The sequence below is a fragment of the Enhydra lutris genome, unplaced genomic scaffold (assembly GCF_002288905.1).
Source record: "Enhydra lutris kenyoni isolate GAN:26980312 unplaced genomic scaffold, ASM228890v2 scaffoldscaffold50, whole genome shotgun sequence".
NCBI classification, from domain to species: domain Eukaryota; kingdom Metazoa; phylum Chordata; class Mammalia; order Carnivora; family Mustelidae; genus Enhydra; species Enhydra lutris.
The window spans coordinates 14,670,751-14,684,909 of NW_019154134.1; the positions used below are offsets into that span (position 1 = coordinate 14,670,751).

The following is a 14,159-nucleotide window of genomic DNA, read 5'->3' on the forward strand; positions in this document are numbered from 1 at the left end:
CCATTTACAAAGCAAGACCCAGCTGCATTTTTTGATTATTCAATTAATTTATTAAAAACCCACTAAGGTTTCTGATCATGTGCAGTTTACTTTTATTTGCTAATTAAGATGTTTCTGTATTACATGAAATTATGCTAATACTTCAGGAGAAATTAAAGAACGTATCAATAACACAGACGAGTGAAACTATGCCAGTGTGGAACGATGAAAGATTTGTCACATTACAAACATTTCACAATTCTTTTGATACTCAGAGGCAGTTCTTTTTATGAGAAGATTCTGAACAGGTAAATCTCGGGGGGGGGGGTGGTCTTCTAAAATAAAGGTGGCCTGTTAAGCCTCTTAGAGATAAACCGCTACCTTTTTTCAGGGCTTGCTGGGTACAAAATGAATGTACTATGTTTATAAAACCTAATGTTCAATAACAAAATACGTTATAATGAATAATCTGCATAATAAATATTTTCTGCATACCAAGGATAACCATAACAAAAATCCTTCACTGATAAAATTCCTACGGAACTCCTAAAATGAAAGTTTTTTAAAAATAAATTCTCTACTCCCACCTAAGGCTATTGCATTAATACTGTAAGACATCTAGAAACAAAACTATGGTTTCTGCACATTATAATTCTTAGATTTTTATTCCTAAGTATGATTTCTATTACAAGAACACAGACCTTGTTTTCTAATGGAATTCACTAGGAAAAAAGGATTACTTTTAAAAGCTGGCTCTGCCCAACACATCCACTGTGTTGTGTAAAATTACTGTAATTGAAAGAGTAGCCTTTCAAAATGTGTCAAATATGGCTTCTCTGGTCTGGGTGGGGGGAAAAAGGAATGCCCTATTCCTTTTGGCAGGCAAAGCTCGGGTTTCAAAACTTTCTACCATTAGGCTGTCAAAATTTTGACCAAGAACTGGGGGTATCTTCTGTACTAGCATTGTGCAGAAGTTTCTGTGGTGATGGAAATGTTCTTTCTGTATCTGCACTGTCCATGGTAGCCACTAGCCACATGTGGCAACTGGGCACTTCAAATGTGGCTCGTGCAACTGAAAAAGACATTTATATTTATTTAATTCATCTAAATTCAAATAGCCATGGGTGGCTACATTGAGAGTATAGCTCCAGATCATTACAGCAACATCCACTGCCTGTGCTGGATTTCACACTGGCTGTCCTGATACACAGATATTCAAAATTACACTATTAACCAGATGTTGCCTCAGGCAAAAACCTGGGATGAGAAAGTTAAGGCGCTGGTATAGTTCTACCTTTGCTCTTCAAGGGCAAGTGCAGGTGCCATAGATGGTACAGGAAGCAGGCAAATGGGTCAAGGCCAGCAAAATGCTCATGGTCCCCCAAACTCCTCTTAACCTGTGAAAGGTACTGAGGCTGGGCATGGCCGAATGTGTGGCTGGTTGGGGCCCCTGGGCTCCGAAAGTCAGATTACTGTCATGCTGGCTTTTAAGACACATACTCTCCTTGAATGCCTACTGCCCAGGAAGATGGAATCCCAGCACTAGCACTAGGTATAGTCCCTGCCAAGCCAGCTTACCTGAGGGAGAGCACCAGGCTCAACCAGAGGGCCAACTGGTATATGTCTCTGTAACTCTGAAATAGTTGTGCTTCACACACTGAGACAAAATATTAAGAAAGTGAGAAGCCTCATCAAATTACAACCAAGTCTATAGAGTGAAAACTATTTTAAATAATTTTTTTGGGTGTAACAAATACTAACCTAGGGACAGAATTTGAGTCAGTCAAAAATAATCTAAAAAAAACTTCCTTAAAATAATCTAAGAATTTAAGACAAAACACATTTTCAATTATGCACATATGCAGGTCATTCTGGGGATGGGTCTGATAAGGAATATAGTAGCTTTATGTGTTTTTAGAAGACAAGTCACTGGAATCTTTGGTAATCATCAAATCTTAGAAAGAAAAGTGGGTCTAGAAGAAGAGGACATGATAGGAATATACAAATAATAGGATGCAAAAGATTCAAGTTATTTTTTATGTGGCCTTCTCATGAGAGCAATTTCATCTTTTAAAAATTGTTTAATTGGATTTTGAAATGGGTGAAACCAAACCTCAATAAAAGTCATTTCTTTCCTTAAAACTCTCTCATGGTGTCTCATGAGATTCAAGTCCAAGCTTCCAAACATGGAACTTAAGACCACTTTCTCGTGTTCCTGAGAACCTACAAAAGTAGTCTTAATTCTTTGCACTTCTTGCCTCACATATTGCTTGCAATTCTTGACACACGCATTAACTCAGATTTTTCTGTTGTGGTCTCTGTTCACAGTACCCACTCAACAGTAACTGCCAGCACTTCCACTTTCATCCTCCATCAAAATCCAAGACAAACAATACTTTCTTTAGGTTGCCTCTTCTAACTGCTCCAGGCAAGCTAAGTAACCTTCTGTGTTTCTATAAATGCACACTCATGTCAATTACTGCACTTATCACAGTGTTGTGTTCTGCTGCTTCTCCTACCAACTAAACTAGGAACCTCTTCAGGGAAGCCAATGTGTCTTAAGAATCTCTGTATCCCCAGTACTTGGCGGACTGTTTGCCATGCCAGGCGCTCAATCGGTGTTTACTGAATAAAGGAACTGAGGGCATTTCTATCAACATTATTCATAACTCTGCAACCTAGTTTAACTGAAGGTGACCTGGGGTTATATAATTTTAGACAGAGTCAATTGTAAATACAGACACATAAATTGTTTTACTCCTTATTTATTGATATTTTGGCCTCAGAGAACCAAAGATATAAACGGATATGTATGAAGGGTGAACAACTAAGGATACCTCAGAGATATTTTAGCCAAAAGATAATAATGGAGAAAAGAGAGAGAGAATTGTATAGGGAGTAGATCCATCAGCTAAAAGCAATAGCCTTAGGTATTCAGGTAATCAGGTTACAGATACAAAGCTAAACATAAATTCTATATGCATCTAGTGAAAATGACACACATTTATTGGTAAGAATGTAAATATCAATTACCTGCTTAAAGAAGTTGAATGTGTTTAACAGTTGTATTAAGTCAAACTTTACCATTACAGAATGCTACCTTATTACCTATAATTTCTAAAATGAATAATATTACTTGAATTATACTAAAATATTGGTAAGCATATACATTAAGGAGGGGAAGAGGTCTCAGAGATAACTGGGTACAATATGTTATAGATGAAAGACACCAAGGCCCAGAGAAGCTAAATGATTTAGTTAAAAGTCACACAGGTGGTTAGAAAGGCCACGACTTTTTAGATTTTTACTGTTAAATTCAGTTTTCCTTCTGCTACATAGCATCTCAGGGAAAATTTCACTAATCTTCCAAAATTTATGAATGAGATCTATATCCAATCCCAGTAACAAGATCATTTTAGATGAAAATTAGTGAAAAGAAATGAATTTTATTCAGATGAGAGATTTCATAAACTGTTCTCATACTATGGGAAATTTACTTAAGAATAATTCCAAGAATATTATCTAGTAGAAAAAATTACTGAGCATTAAAGGTTTTTAATTTGCACACTGTATTAGTTAACAAGTGCTGAATTGTATATAACTCTTCTGGACAATTATTAATTGTGTCTCCATTCAGGAAACAAATCTAACGAGCCAATTATTAATCTCTACAATAAACAGAAATAAAACTCACAAATACCTGAATTAACTTTGTTTCACTACAATTATTAGCATTTTTAACCCTGTTACACATTCAATAGGATGAGGTCATCCTTGTGCATGCAGCATTTTTCAATCATTTTTAAAAGTTTTTTCTATATTTTTTTCATCATTATAATCAAAGAACCGTATTTTCGTAAAATGCAGTTTAAAAAATACGTAAAATATAGGAAAGGCCAAACAAACCCTTAAAAAACAGTAACTCTGTTTCTCTTCAACAACTGACAGAACTACCAAAAAAAGAAAAAGGTTGGGGGAGGACTTCTTTTTGAGGAGGCCATCTGACTAAATCAGATTATGGAAAAGCTAGAAGTGTGAAAGCTTCCTCAGCTGTACCGCTCGAATAGGGATGGTGATGTGGCTTCCCTAGAATGGGAATATGGTGAGCACAGGTCTGAGGAGTCAGAAAGCCCCCTAGTCTGACTGAGGTCATGACTGAGGGGAGCTGCATGAAGAATCAGTACACCTTTCCAGCTTGGGAGGATACGTGTACTTACCTGATTTCACCAAAATGATTTCACCTGTAGCCATGTCTGTAGGTGAGCAACTTGAAAATTTCTAACTGCACCACAGTGAGGTACCTGCAGTCTTTGGTGCGGAGCCATGATAACTGGGTGACATCTGACGCTGCTACACCAGTAAGTGTTTGACTTACTGGATGTCAGGGCTATCTAAATACTAAGCAAAGTAAGTGACACTGATCACTGTGAAATTAAAAATGTAAGAAACACTTCTATCTACTAATATATGTTTGAAAATGCTTACCCATATAAAATTTCCATTGTTATATAAAGGCTTTCATGATGCAACTCCCTGGCTCTTAAGTTTAAAAAGTACAGAATAAAATTCTTAATCCTAAATTTTTGTCACTGCACTTAAGGTCTATGACTGAAGTAAAAGAGAAACACCCCCAAACTGGTCATTATTGAAACCATAAATTCAGTGTGAAACCAGCTTCAAAACTACAAATTATTTTAGACAAATAAATATATATGTTCACATTTATAAAAATTTTCCACATTACTCATAGAAACAAGCTTCATAAAATTTACATACAGAATACAATAAAAATCAGTTCTAATGATGATTTAGCTGTCATCCTCCTAATTAAAAAGTTCTGTGTTTGAGGTATCACTTGAAGAGATGCCAATATGGCACAGTTGTAAAACAACCCAGAAGTCTGTCCTAAAAATTCTTTCCAACACAGCAACATCTCTATGAGGCAGAACTACAATTGTCTTTTTAAACAAGGAAGGAAATTGTAATTGTTACAGTTCAGAGGAGGCAGATACTAGACACTCTGTTTTGTGTAACAGTAAATATTCCTTATAAATATTTTCATTTCATCTTTCTGCCAACCCGTTCATTTCAAATGTTCTAATTAAAACCAAGTAAGCAGCTTCATCTCCTATGACATCAAAAAAAGATGAGATCCAAAAACAACAGTGAAAGATTTCACCATCTTTATATATTATCATAGGATATAAAGCTATTAAATCTTTCAGAGTCCAGAGCAGCAAAGCATTATCCCCTATCTCACTTTATCACTGGAAGGTGGATACTTGATGCAACAAATATTCATTAAGTGCTAGGTAGATTATCTGTGTTGACTGTAGTAAAGCCATTTACAACCAACTTAGGAAGCAGTAACACTAGTCGGATGAAGAGTCATGAATACCAAAAATGATGTGTTTTGTATGTACAAATATCCATACTTGGGACATGTCTACCAAGTAGTAAGACTGATTCAATACTTTAGAGTCAGCACATTAAAAATGTATTGCCAGATGACAATGGTCCCATATATGAAAAAAATGTCTATATGGAAAAGGCTGTGATTTATTGCAAGGCATAATTATATAGCAAATTCCAAGGAAGGTCAGATAATTTTCAAAACCAATTTTAAAATTTAATGGCTTAGGCCGAAGATCCAGTTACTTTTTGGAGATCTCAGAAGGATTAGGGGTGGAAGAATGCTTTTCCTTTTTTCTCTTCTTTTTTTCCTTTTTGTGGTGTTTCCCCCTTTTTGACTTATTCTTTTTTTCTTTTTTCTTTTCTTTCTTCTGATATTTTTGTTTCTTTTGTTTTGAAGTGTCCTCTTCAGTGGAACTGGATGAATAAGACCTATAGGCAATAATACATACTGACTGATAATTGCATTTATGGCAGATAGGTAAAATTTAAACGGGATTTTAACTGCCTTAAATCATTCTTGGAGCAAGGTGAGGTATAAACAAAGAAACTCAAAATGTGCTTTATATATTTGTATTCTCTTCAAGTACTGACTTTGGAATTTTTGCTCCTTGGCCACAGAAACTGATGAGTAATTCTGCTCAACTCTAATAATAAGTTTTAAACTCAGTAAAGATATAATGCTTTTTCTGTGATTTTCAGTTTTTCATCCTGTCATACCCTTCAAAATCTTACAAGGTAAGCAAAGCGTCATTTACCAAGCCTTTATTATACATACAATTCATGCATGTATGCAATAACTTGTTAGCAGGGTCTCTTAAAAGAGCTACAGAAAGAGGCAGTTATATAAAAAGGGCTATAATTGTACCTCGGTATTAATGGGTGAAAGCTGAAAATTAGCAAAATAAAAGCACTTTTGTTAATTCTTTTGATTTCTCAAGTTAGAATACTTGAATCTTCTAGATGCAGAATGACACAGCTGAGGACTTGTAATCCAAAGTAATTTTCACTGGTTACAAAAAAGATGTGTTTGAATGAGTATAAATGAATGAGGATGACTAAGCATTATTCTTTTTTTCTAATATTACTCTAATAAAAAAAATAGGGGGGAAAACTATAAAATTCCTTCCTCTACTATGAGAAAAAAAGAAAAGTAACAAAAAATAGAGAAGCCACCTCTTAAGATCTTATATAAACAGGTATACAATAATCTGCCCCAAACTCTGTGTGAAAAGACAGAAACCGAGTCAATTTAAAATTAAAAAAGACATCTCAAGAAATAGTTGAGTGATCTAATGATTAAAAGTTAAAGCCCAAGCTAAGAAAATCCAACAGAGACATACAGAAGGGAAAAAAATTAGTGTCTGAGACTCTAAGGTTGGGTCTGTAGAGTGACTCATGAATCCTGTGTAGGAAATCTGAGTTTTCCCTTGTTTCTGTGATGCTGTACTCTCTTCTCCATCTTGTCTGTCTTACTTGGACTTCTGGCTGTTTCCTTGGCCAATTTTCTCATGGATTCTCTTGTTCCCTCTTCAACTCCATTACTGTCAACTCTTGTCTGTTTTCCTATTTTTTTTTTTTAAGATTTTATTTATTTGATGGAGAGAGAGAAATCACAAGTAGGCAGAGAGGCAGGCAGAGAGAGAGGTAGAAGCAGGCTCCCCACTGAGCAGAGAGCCTGATGCAGAGCTCGATCCCAGGACCCTGAGATCATGTCCCGAGCTGAAGGCAGAGGCTTTAACCCACTGAGCCACCCAGGCGCCCCTGTTTTCCTATTTTAAAGACCCTGCTTGACCTATGGATTCTGACTAGAGCTTCTTTGCCTGTACGTTTTTCTTTGGCTTTTTGGTCCTGGATTCTCATTTCTAAGATAAGGTGTTATACTTGTACACAACAATTCTATTAGGTGGCAAAATCTCTGCTAAGTATGTCTAGAAAAGTTCATTTAATTTCAGGCCCTGTCTGAGTTGATACTAAAAATTCACAGGTGGCTGATGAGGGTTGTTGAAAGACCTGAAGGAATTTTCAGCATCATTAGTGAGTATATAAATCCTATTAGTAACTTAATGTTGTAGCCATGACAATGATATTTTGAGAATACAAATATTTAAGCTCCAACTTCATATATATGAGGACAAAATATATATGTAAAGAACTTAGATATCATCCAATTAAAAGCCTGGCTGATGTTTTAAAATCAAAATTCTAGAACACATAAAAGAAGGGAGGGTGGCTATTATTTATTTATACCTTAATTTGCTCCAAAAAAAAAAAAACAATTTAAGGTGGCTAGGTATCAACATTTTTTGATTCCTGACTTTGTTATTGTACTGAAACAACTGAATATCTAATTCTCATTAAAAAAATTAGTGTCAAATTAAATGAACAACACACAAAAAATAAAATTTTATAATCCATCCTGGATTCACAGTCCTGCTTTTAAAAAACAAGGATGTTAAAAAATACCTTTTCCTTTTTTTTTTCAACTTGATTTTCTCTTTGCTTTTTGCTTTTTTCTTCTCCTCTTCTTCATTTACTCCTGTGTGTTGAGGGGAAAGAATCAGGATACCATGAATCTACATACTAATATGGTATGTATACATTTTTTTATTTTGGTTGTTGGCTGATGAATTTCATTGGTTAGGATATTGCACTTTTCTTGTAACAACTTTTCCTTTCCTGGTAGTTTTTTAAAAAATTGAGGTATAATTGACATATATAATTTTATTCCTTTCAGGTGTATAACATAAGAATTTGATATTTGTATATACTGCAAAATAATCACTGTAAGTATAGTTAACATCTATCACCATGTTACATAGTTACCCCCAATTTTTTTTTCTTGTGATGAGGACTTAGAAGATCTCTTCTCCTAGCAACTTTGAAATATACAGTACGGTACTATAAATTATAGTCAACATGCAGTACATTACATCCCCATGATTTATTTTGTAACTGGAAGTTTACACATTTTGATTACCGTTATCAACTGCCTCTAACAACCACAAATCTCTTCTCTGTGTCTTCTAGCTTGGCTTTTTTGTTTATTTTTTAGACTTCACATATAGGTGAAATCATACAATGTTTATCTTTCTCTGACCTATTTTACTTAGTTTAATACACTCAAGGTCCTTAATTATTTTTATTTATTAAGAAGCTTGTAAAAACTATTATATGCTTTTTTAGAAAAATTTCTATCACTGCTAGGTACATTAAGTAAAAAAATTCATGCACTCCACCATTAATTTCCATAGCAAATCAATGTCAACAATTTGGTGGGCAGCACTTCAGGTCTTAAAAAGCAAAACAATACAATCAGATACAGATTTTCTCTTCCTTCTTCCTTCCTTTCTTCCTTTCCTTTCTTCCTTCCTTTCTGTCTCCCTCTTTTTCTTCTTCCTTTCTTCCTACCTTCCTTCCTTCCTTCCTAGTAGACGCCATGCTCAACATGGGGGGTGAACTCACAACCCTGACATCAAGAGGGTTGATTTCTCATGCTCTACTGACTCAGCCAGCCAGGTGCCCCTTGAATACAGCTTTTTTTTTTTTTTTAAAGATTTTATTTATTTATTTGAGAGAGAGACAGTGAGAGAGAGCATGAGCGAGGAGAAGGTCAGAGGGAGAAGCAGACTCCCCATGGAGCTGGGAGCCCGATGTGGGACTTGATCCTGGGACCCCGGGATCATGACCTGAGCCGAAGGCAGTCGTCCAACCAACTGAGCCACCCAGGCGTCCCTTGAATACGGCTTTTTAAAATTTTCTTTTTCAAACAAACTTAGCATCATGGGATTCTAGGATCATGATGTTAGGATCCCAGGACAACAACAACAGATCTAGTCTGGTGTGTTTTCTTCTAAGCTTGCTCTCTAATAACCAAATATGCATATACAGTCACTTATGTAAAATAGTTACATATAAGTCCCAAGTTTTTCTCTCTTTTGAAAGATGGATATATGGTATTTTATATGGTATATAAATACAGTGGCATATGTAATATTTTGCACCTTATTTCACCTTTGTCAAAAAATCAGCTGAGCAGCAAAAAAAAAAAAATCATTTAGACTTCTGCTTCTGGGAAGATGAAGTAAGTGTATTTTTTTCTATTTCTCCCAGTAAGTTCAACTAAAAAGTTGACATTATAAAAACAAACATAAAAAACTGAAAAGTAGAAATAAGACAGACCAGCTAAGGATCCTGAAACCCAGAGAAGGACCGAGTAGTGAGTTCCCTGGAATTCTCGCTTCCTATAGCCCAGACTGGCAGTGCAAAGAAGCAGGCAACCCGGCAATGTCAACAGGCACACCAAAATGCCCTAACGAGAGCCTGATTTCCTTACCCAAAGGACCAAAACAGGGACAGACCAGGAACAGGTAGCTAGTAGATAATAACTGCCCTTTCTGAAGTCAAACATCACAGAAAAAATAGGCACCACCCCCACCCATGTCAGCAGATGCTAGATGGGAAACCTAGACATTCTACCCTTGTAAAGCTGTGATAAGGCACCTCAATTCCCCAGCCTGAGAAGTCTAGGTGGGTGGCCAGAACTTTCATCTCCACAGGCCAGTAAAGACAGCTCCACTAATAGTGTCAATGGAGACCACTTAGGAAGCTCTGACTTCTGCTGCCACCCAGTAGTAATGAGGGATCCCTTCCATCTACAGTGAAGTATCTCATGAAAGTCAGGGCCTTCATCATCACTCAGTGGTAACAAGACCACTCCCACAATGGGATACCTCAACAGGGAGTTGGAACTCCTACCTCCACCCAGCAGTAACAAGAAGTCATGCCACTCTGAGTATTTGTGGAACCTGAGTGGGGAAACAGAACTTCTGTCTCCTCCTGGCAGTCACAAGGTGGTATCCCCACTTTTCCTTCTGTGGTCATACCAGAGAAAATCAGATAAAAGAGAAGGTTTAAGAAAAGTCAGAGATGCATAATACAACAGAACAATGCCCAAGTTTGAGCTGAAAAGAACTCAACAAGTCAAGAAGCAGGAAGATCTCAAATTGAATAAAAAATGAAACAATGAATATGCAACACCATAATGAGAGAGGTATTAAAATAATCCAAAAAGATTTTAAAGCAGCTGTTATAAAAATGTTTCTATGAACTATAATGAGATGCTGGAAACAAATGAAAAAAATATGAAAGCCCCAAAGAAACTATAAATCCAAAGAAGAACAAAACAGAAATTTTAGAACTAAAAATATAATAAGTGGAATTAAAATACTCAGTGGATGGGCTCAATAGCAGAATGCAAAGCACTGAAGAAAAATATCAGTGAACGGAAGAACAAAACAACAGAAATCACCCAATCTGAGCAATGGAAAGGAAACAAGCTTAAAGAAAAGAGACTGAGGAATCTGGGGGACAGTAACAGAAGACACAATATTTATGTCCCTTGGAGTCCTGGAAGGAGAGTATAAAGAAGGAAGGGCATAAAAAGTAATAGCTGAGAACTTCCCAAGTTTGGCAAGGGACATAAATTTACAGACTCAAGATGCTGAGTAAACCCGAAACAGGGTAAAACCAAAAAAATCCGTATCAAGCTTTATGACAATTTAACCTTTGAAAACAAATGAAAAAAAAAATCTTGAAAGAGAAAAATAATACATTACTTATGTGAGTGAAACAATTAGAATAAAAGCAGATTTCTTATTAGAAAGCACGGAAGCCAGAAGTTAAGTGCCACAGCATTTTTTAAGTGCTGAAGGAAATGTCAACCTGGAATCCGCTATCCGGTAAAAATATTCTTCAAGAATGAAAGAGAAATCAGGACACACTCAGATAAGGAAAAATAAAAGAATGTGTTACCAGCAGACAGACCCTAAAAGAATGACTAAAGGGGCACCTGGGTGGCTCGGTGGGTTAAAGCCTCTGCCTTCAGCTCAGGTCATGATCTCAGGGTCCTGGGATCGAGCCCCACATCCGGCTCTCTGCTCAGCGAGGAGCCTGCTTCCCCCTCTCTCTCTGCCTGCCTCTCTGCCTTCTTGTGATCTCTCTCTCTCTCTCTCTCTGTTAAATAAATAAATAAAATATTAAAAAAAAAAAAAGAATGACTAAAGGAAGTTCTCTGAATTGAAAAAAGAAGAAATGCTGGAACACTGAGAAGAAAGAACACAGTAATCAAAAACCTGAGTACAATAGGCTTTCCTTCTCTTGAGTTCCTAAATTATGTTTGATGGTGGAAACAAAAACTAGAACTATTGCCTCATATGGTTCTAAATGTATGTAGAAAACATAATTAGGACAACAGTATTAAAAAGGGGAGAGGGTAAAGGGACATAAAAGGAGGCATGGTTTCTACCCTTCACTTGAATTGGTAAGATGACAATACCAGTAGACTGTGATTAATTTTGTATACATAATACTTAGAGGAGCCACCAAAAATTGTTACATAAAACACCACAGAAAAATTTAAAAATACTATGGACTTGCATTTCCCCATTAAAAAAAAAAACAACCACTATGGACAAAGCCAAAGATACTACAGATAAATCAAAATGCAATTCTACAAGTGTTCAAGTGACACTGTAGCTAAATCAAAGCACTAGAGATAATTCTAAAAGATATTCAAGTAACCCATAGAAGGCAGGGGAAAAAAAAAAACAAGAATGAAAAAAATAAGAATGAAAAACAGAGAGAGTCAAAAGAAAACAAATAATAAAATGGCAGGATTAGCCCTAACATATAAATAATTAATGTAAAAAAAAGATACCGATTAAAAGAAATTGGCAGAGTGGATTGAAAAATATGATCCATCCATCCACACTGTTTACAAGACTCCCACCTCAAATAAAATGATATAGACACCCAAAGTAAAAGGACAGAAATATGTCAAACATTATCAAAGAAAAGCTAGAGTAGCTATATTAATAGCAGATAAAACAGACTTCAAAAAGAAGAGGCATAATATAAAGATAAAAGTTTTGACTCACTAACAAGACATATCCTAAATGTGTATGCACCAAGTAACAGAGCTAAAAATACATGAAGCAAAAACTGATAGACCTGAAAGGGGAGAACAGGCAAATCTATGATGGTAGAGATTTCAACATCTCTGTCTCTCTCAACAATTAATTGATACCATACACAAAGTAAGCAAGAATAGAAGAAAAACTCCACAATACCATCGATCAACAGAATCTAAATGATATTTTAAAAACACTCCACCCAACAAAGGTAGACTATACCTTTTTTCCCCAAGTGCCTACAGCACATAGACTAAGACAGACTATACCCTCGGTCATAAAGCAAATCTTAACAAACCTAAAAGAACTGAACATATACAAAGTTAAGTCTCTGTCCATAATGGATTCAAATAAGAAATCAGTAAAAGAAAGATAATAGGAAAATTTCCAAACACTTGGGAAAAAACAACACCTTCAAGTAATCCACTGGGCAAAGAAGAAGTCTCAAGGAAAACAAAACACACTGAAGTGAATCAAAGTGAAATATATCAAAATTTGTGTAACACAGTAAAGCTGTGCTGACAGGAAAATTTACAGCACTAAATGCTTACAAGAGAAATGAAGAAAAGTTTCAAATTAATAATACGTAAGCTTGAATCTCAAGAACGTAGGGGGAGAAAGCTAAATAAACATAAAGCAAGTAGAAGGAAGAAAACAATAAGCACAAGAATTAATGAAATTGAAGACAGAAAAAAAATAGAGAAAAAGAATAAGAAAAGGAGCTGGGTCAATAAACCTGACAAGTCTCTAGCAAAATGTGAAAGAAAAAAAAAAAAAGACACAAATTAACAGTGTCAGGAATAATAAAAGGGATATCAGCGTGGACCTGTATACATCAGAAGGATAACTGAAATAAATCCGACAACTTAGACAACATGGACCCCTTTCTCAAAAAACAAACTGCTACAACTTATTTCACATGAAACAGAATATTTCAATAACCCTTTAACTACTGAGGAAATTGAATTTGTAATTTAAAAACTTCTAAAAAGAAATCTTCAGGCCCAGAGAACTTCACTGAAGAAGTTCACCAAACATTTAAAGAAAAATTAACACCACTCTTATACAAATCTTATTCAATCTTTCAAAAAAAAAAAAAAAAAGGAAGAGAATGAAATCGCAATATTCTATGTCACTGTTACTCTGATACCAAAGTCAGACTAACATAGTACAAAACAAGAAAACTATAGGCCAACATGTTTCATGAATATAGATGGAAAAATCCTTAACAAATATTAGCAAATAGAACTCAGGGGTGCACGACTGGTTCAGTTTTCAAAAATCAATAATATAATCTACCATATTTACAAGCTAAGGAGAAATCATAATATCATACTGATCAATGCAGAAAAATGCTTTTGGCAAAAATCTGACAACTATTCCACAATAAATACTCTGAGAAAAAACAGGAATAGAGAGTATCTTTCTCAACTTGATACAGAGTGACTACATAAAAGTTAATGCTAACATTATACATAATGGTGAAAGTATAAACGCTTTTGTCCTCTAGGATTAGAATCCAGGTAAGAATGTCCTCTCTCACCACTCTTTCTCAACACAGTGCTGTAAGCTCGAGGTATGGTAAGAGAGCAAAAACAAAACAAAACAAAACAAAAAAAAACCAAAACAAAAAACAAAAAACAAAAAACCAAGAAAAAAGAGACTTACAAATCAAAAGGAAATAAATAAAACCACTCCTATTTGCAGATTATATGTTGGTTTACATAGAAAATTCCAAGGAATCTACAAAAAACTCTTAGTATAAACATAGACAAAAGAACTGCATTTCTATATACT

The 14,159-nt window shown here is 35.4% G+C and overlaps 1 protein-coding gene across 1 annotated transcript in view; it reads right to left on the bottom strand.

Moving 5' to 3' along the window:
* Nucleotides 1-75: 75 nt before the first annotated feature.
* Nucleotides 76-14,159, bottom strand: part of LOC111156911 (SREK1 interacting protein 1) — a 46,979-nt gene continuing 32,895 nt past the window's right edge. The window contains exons 4-5 of the mRNA XM_022518041.1: nt 7,858-7,930; nt 76-5,823 (exon numbers count right to left, since the gene is read on the bottom strand). Coding sequence (XP_022373749.1) covers nt 5,634-5,823; nt 7,858-7,930 — 263 coding nt within the window. The 3' untranslated portion in view covers nt 76-5,633. The remainder of the gene's footprint in view (nt 5,824-7,857; nt 7,931-14,159) is intronic.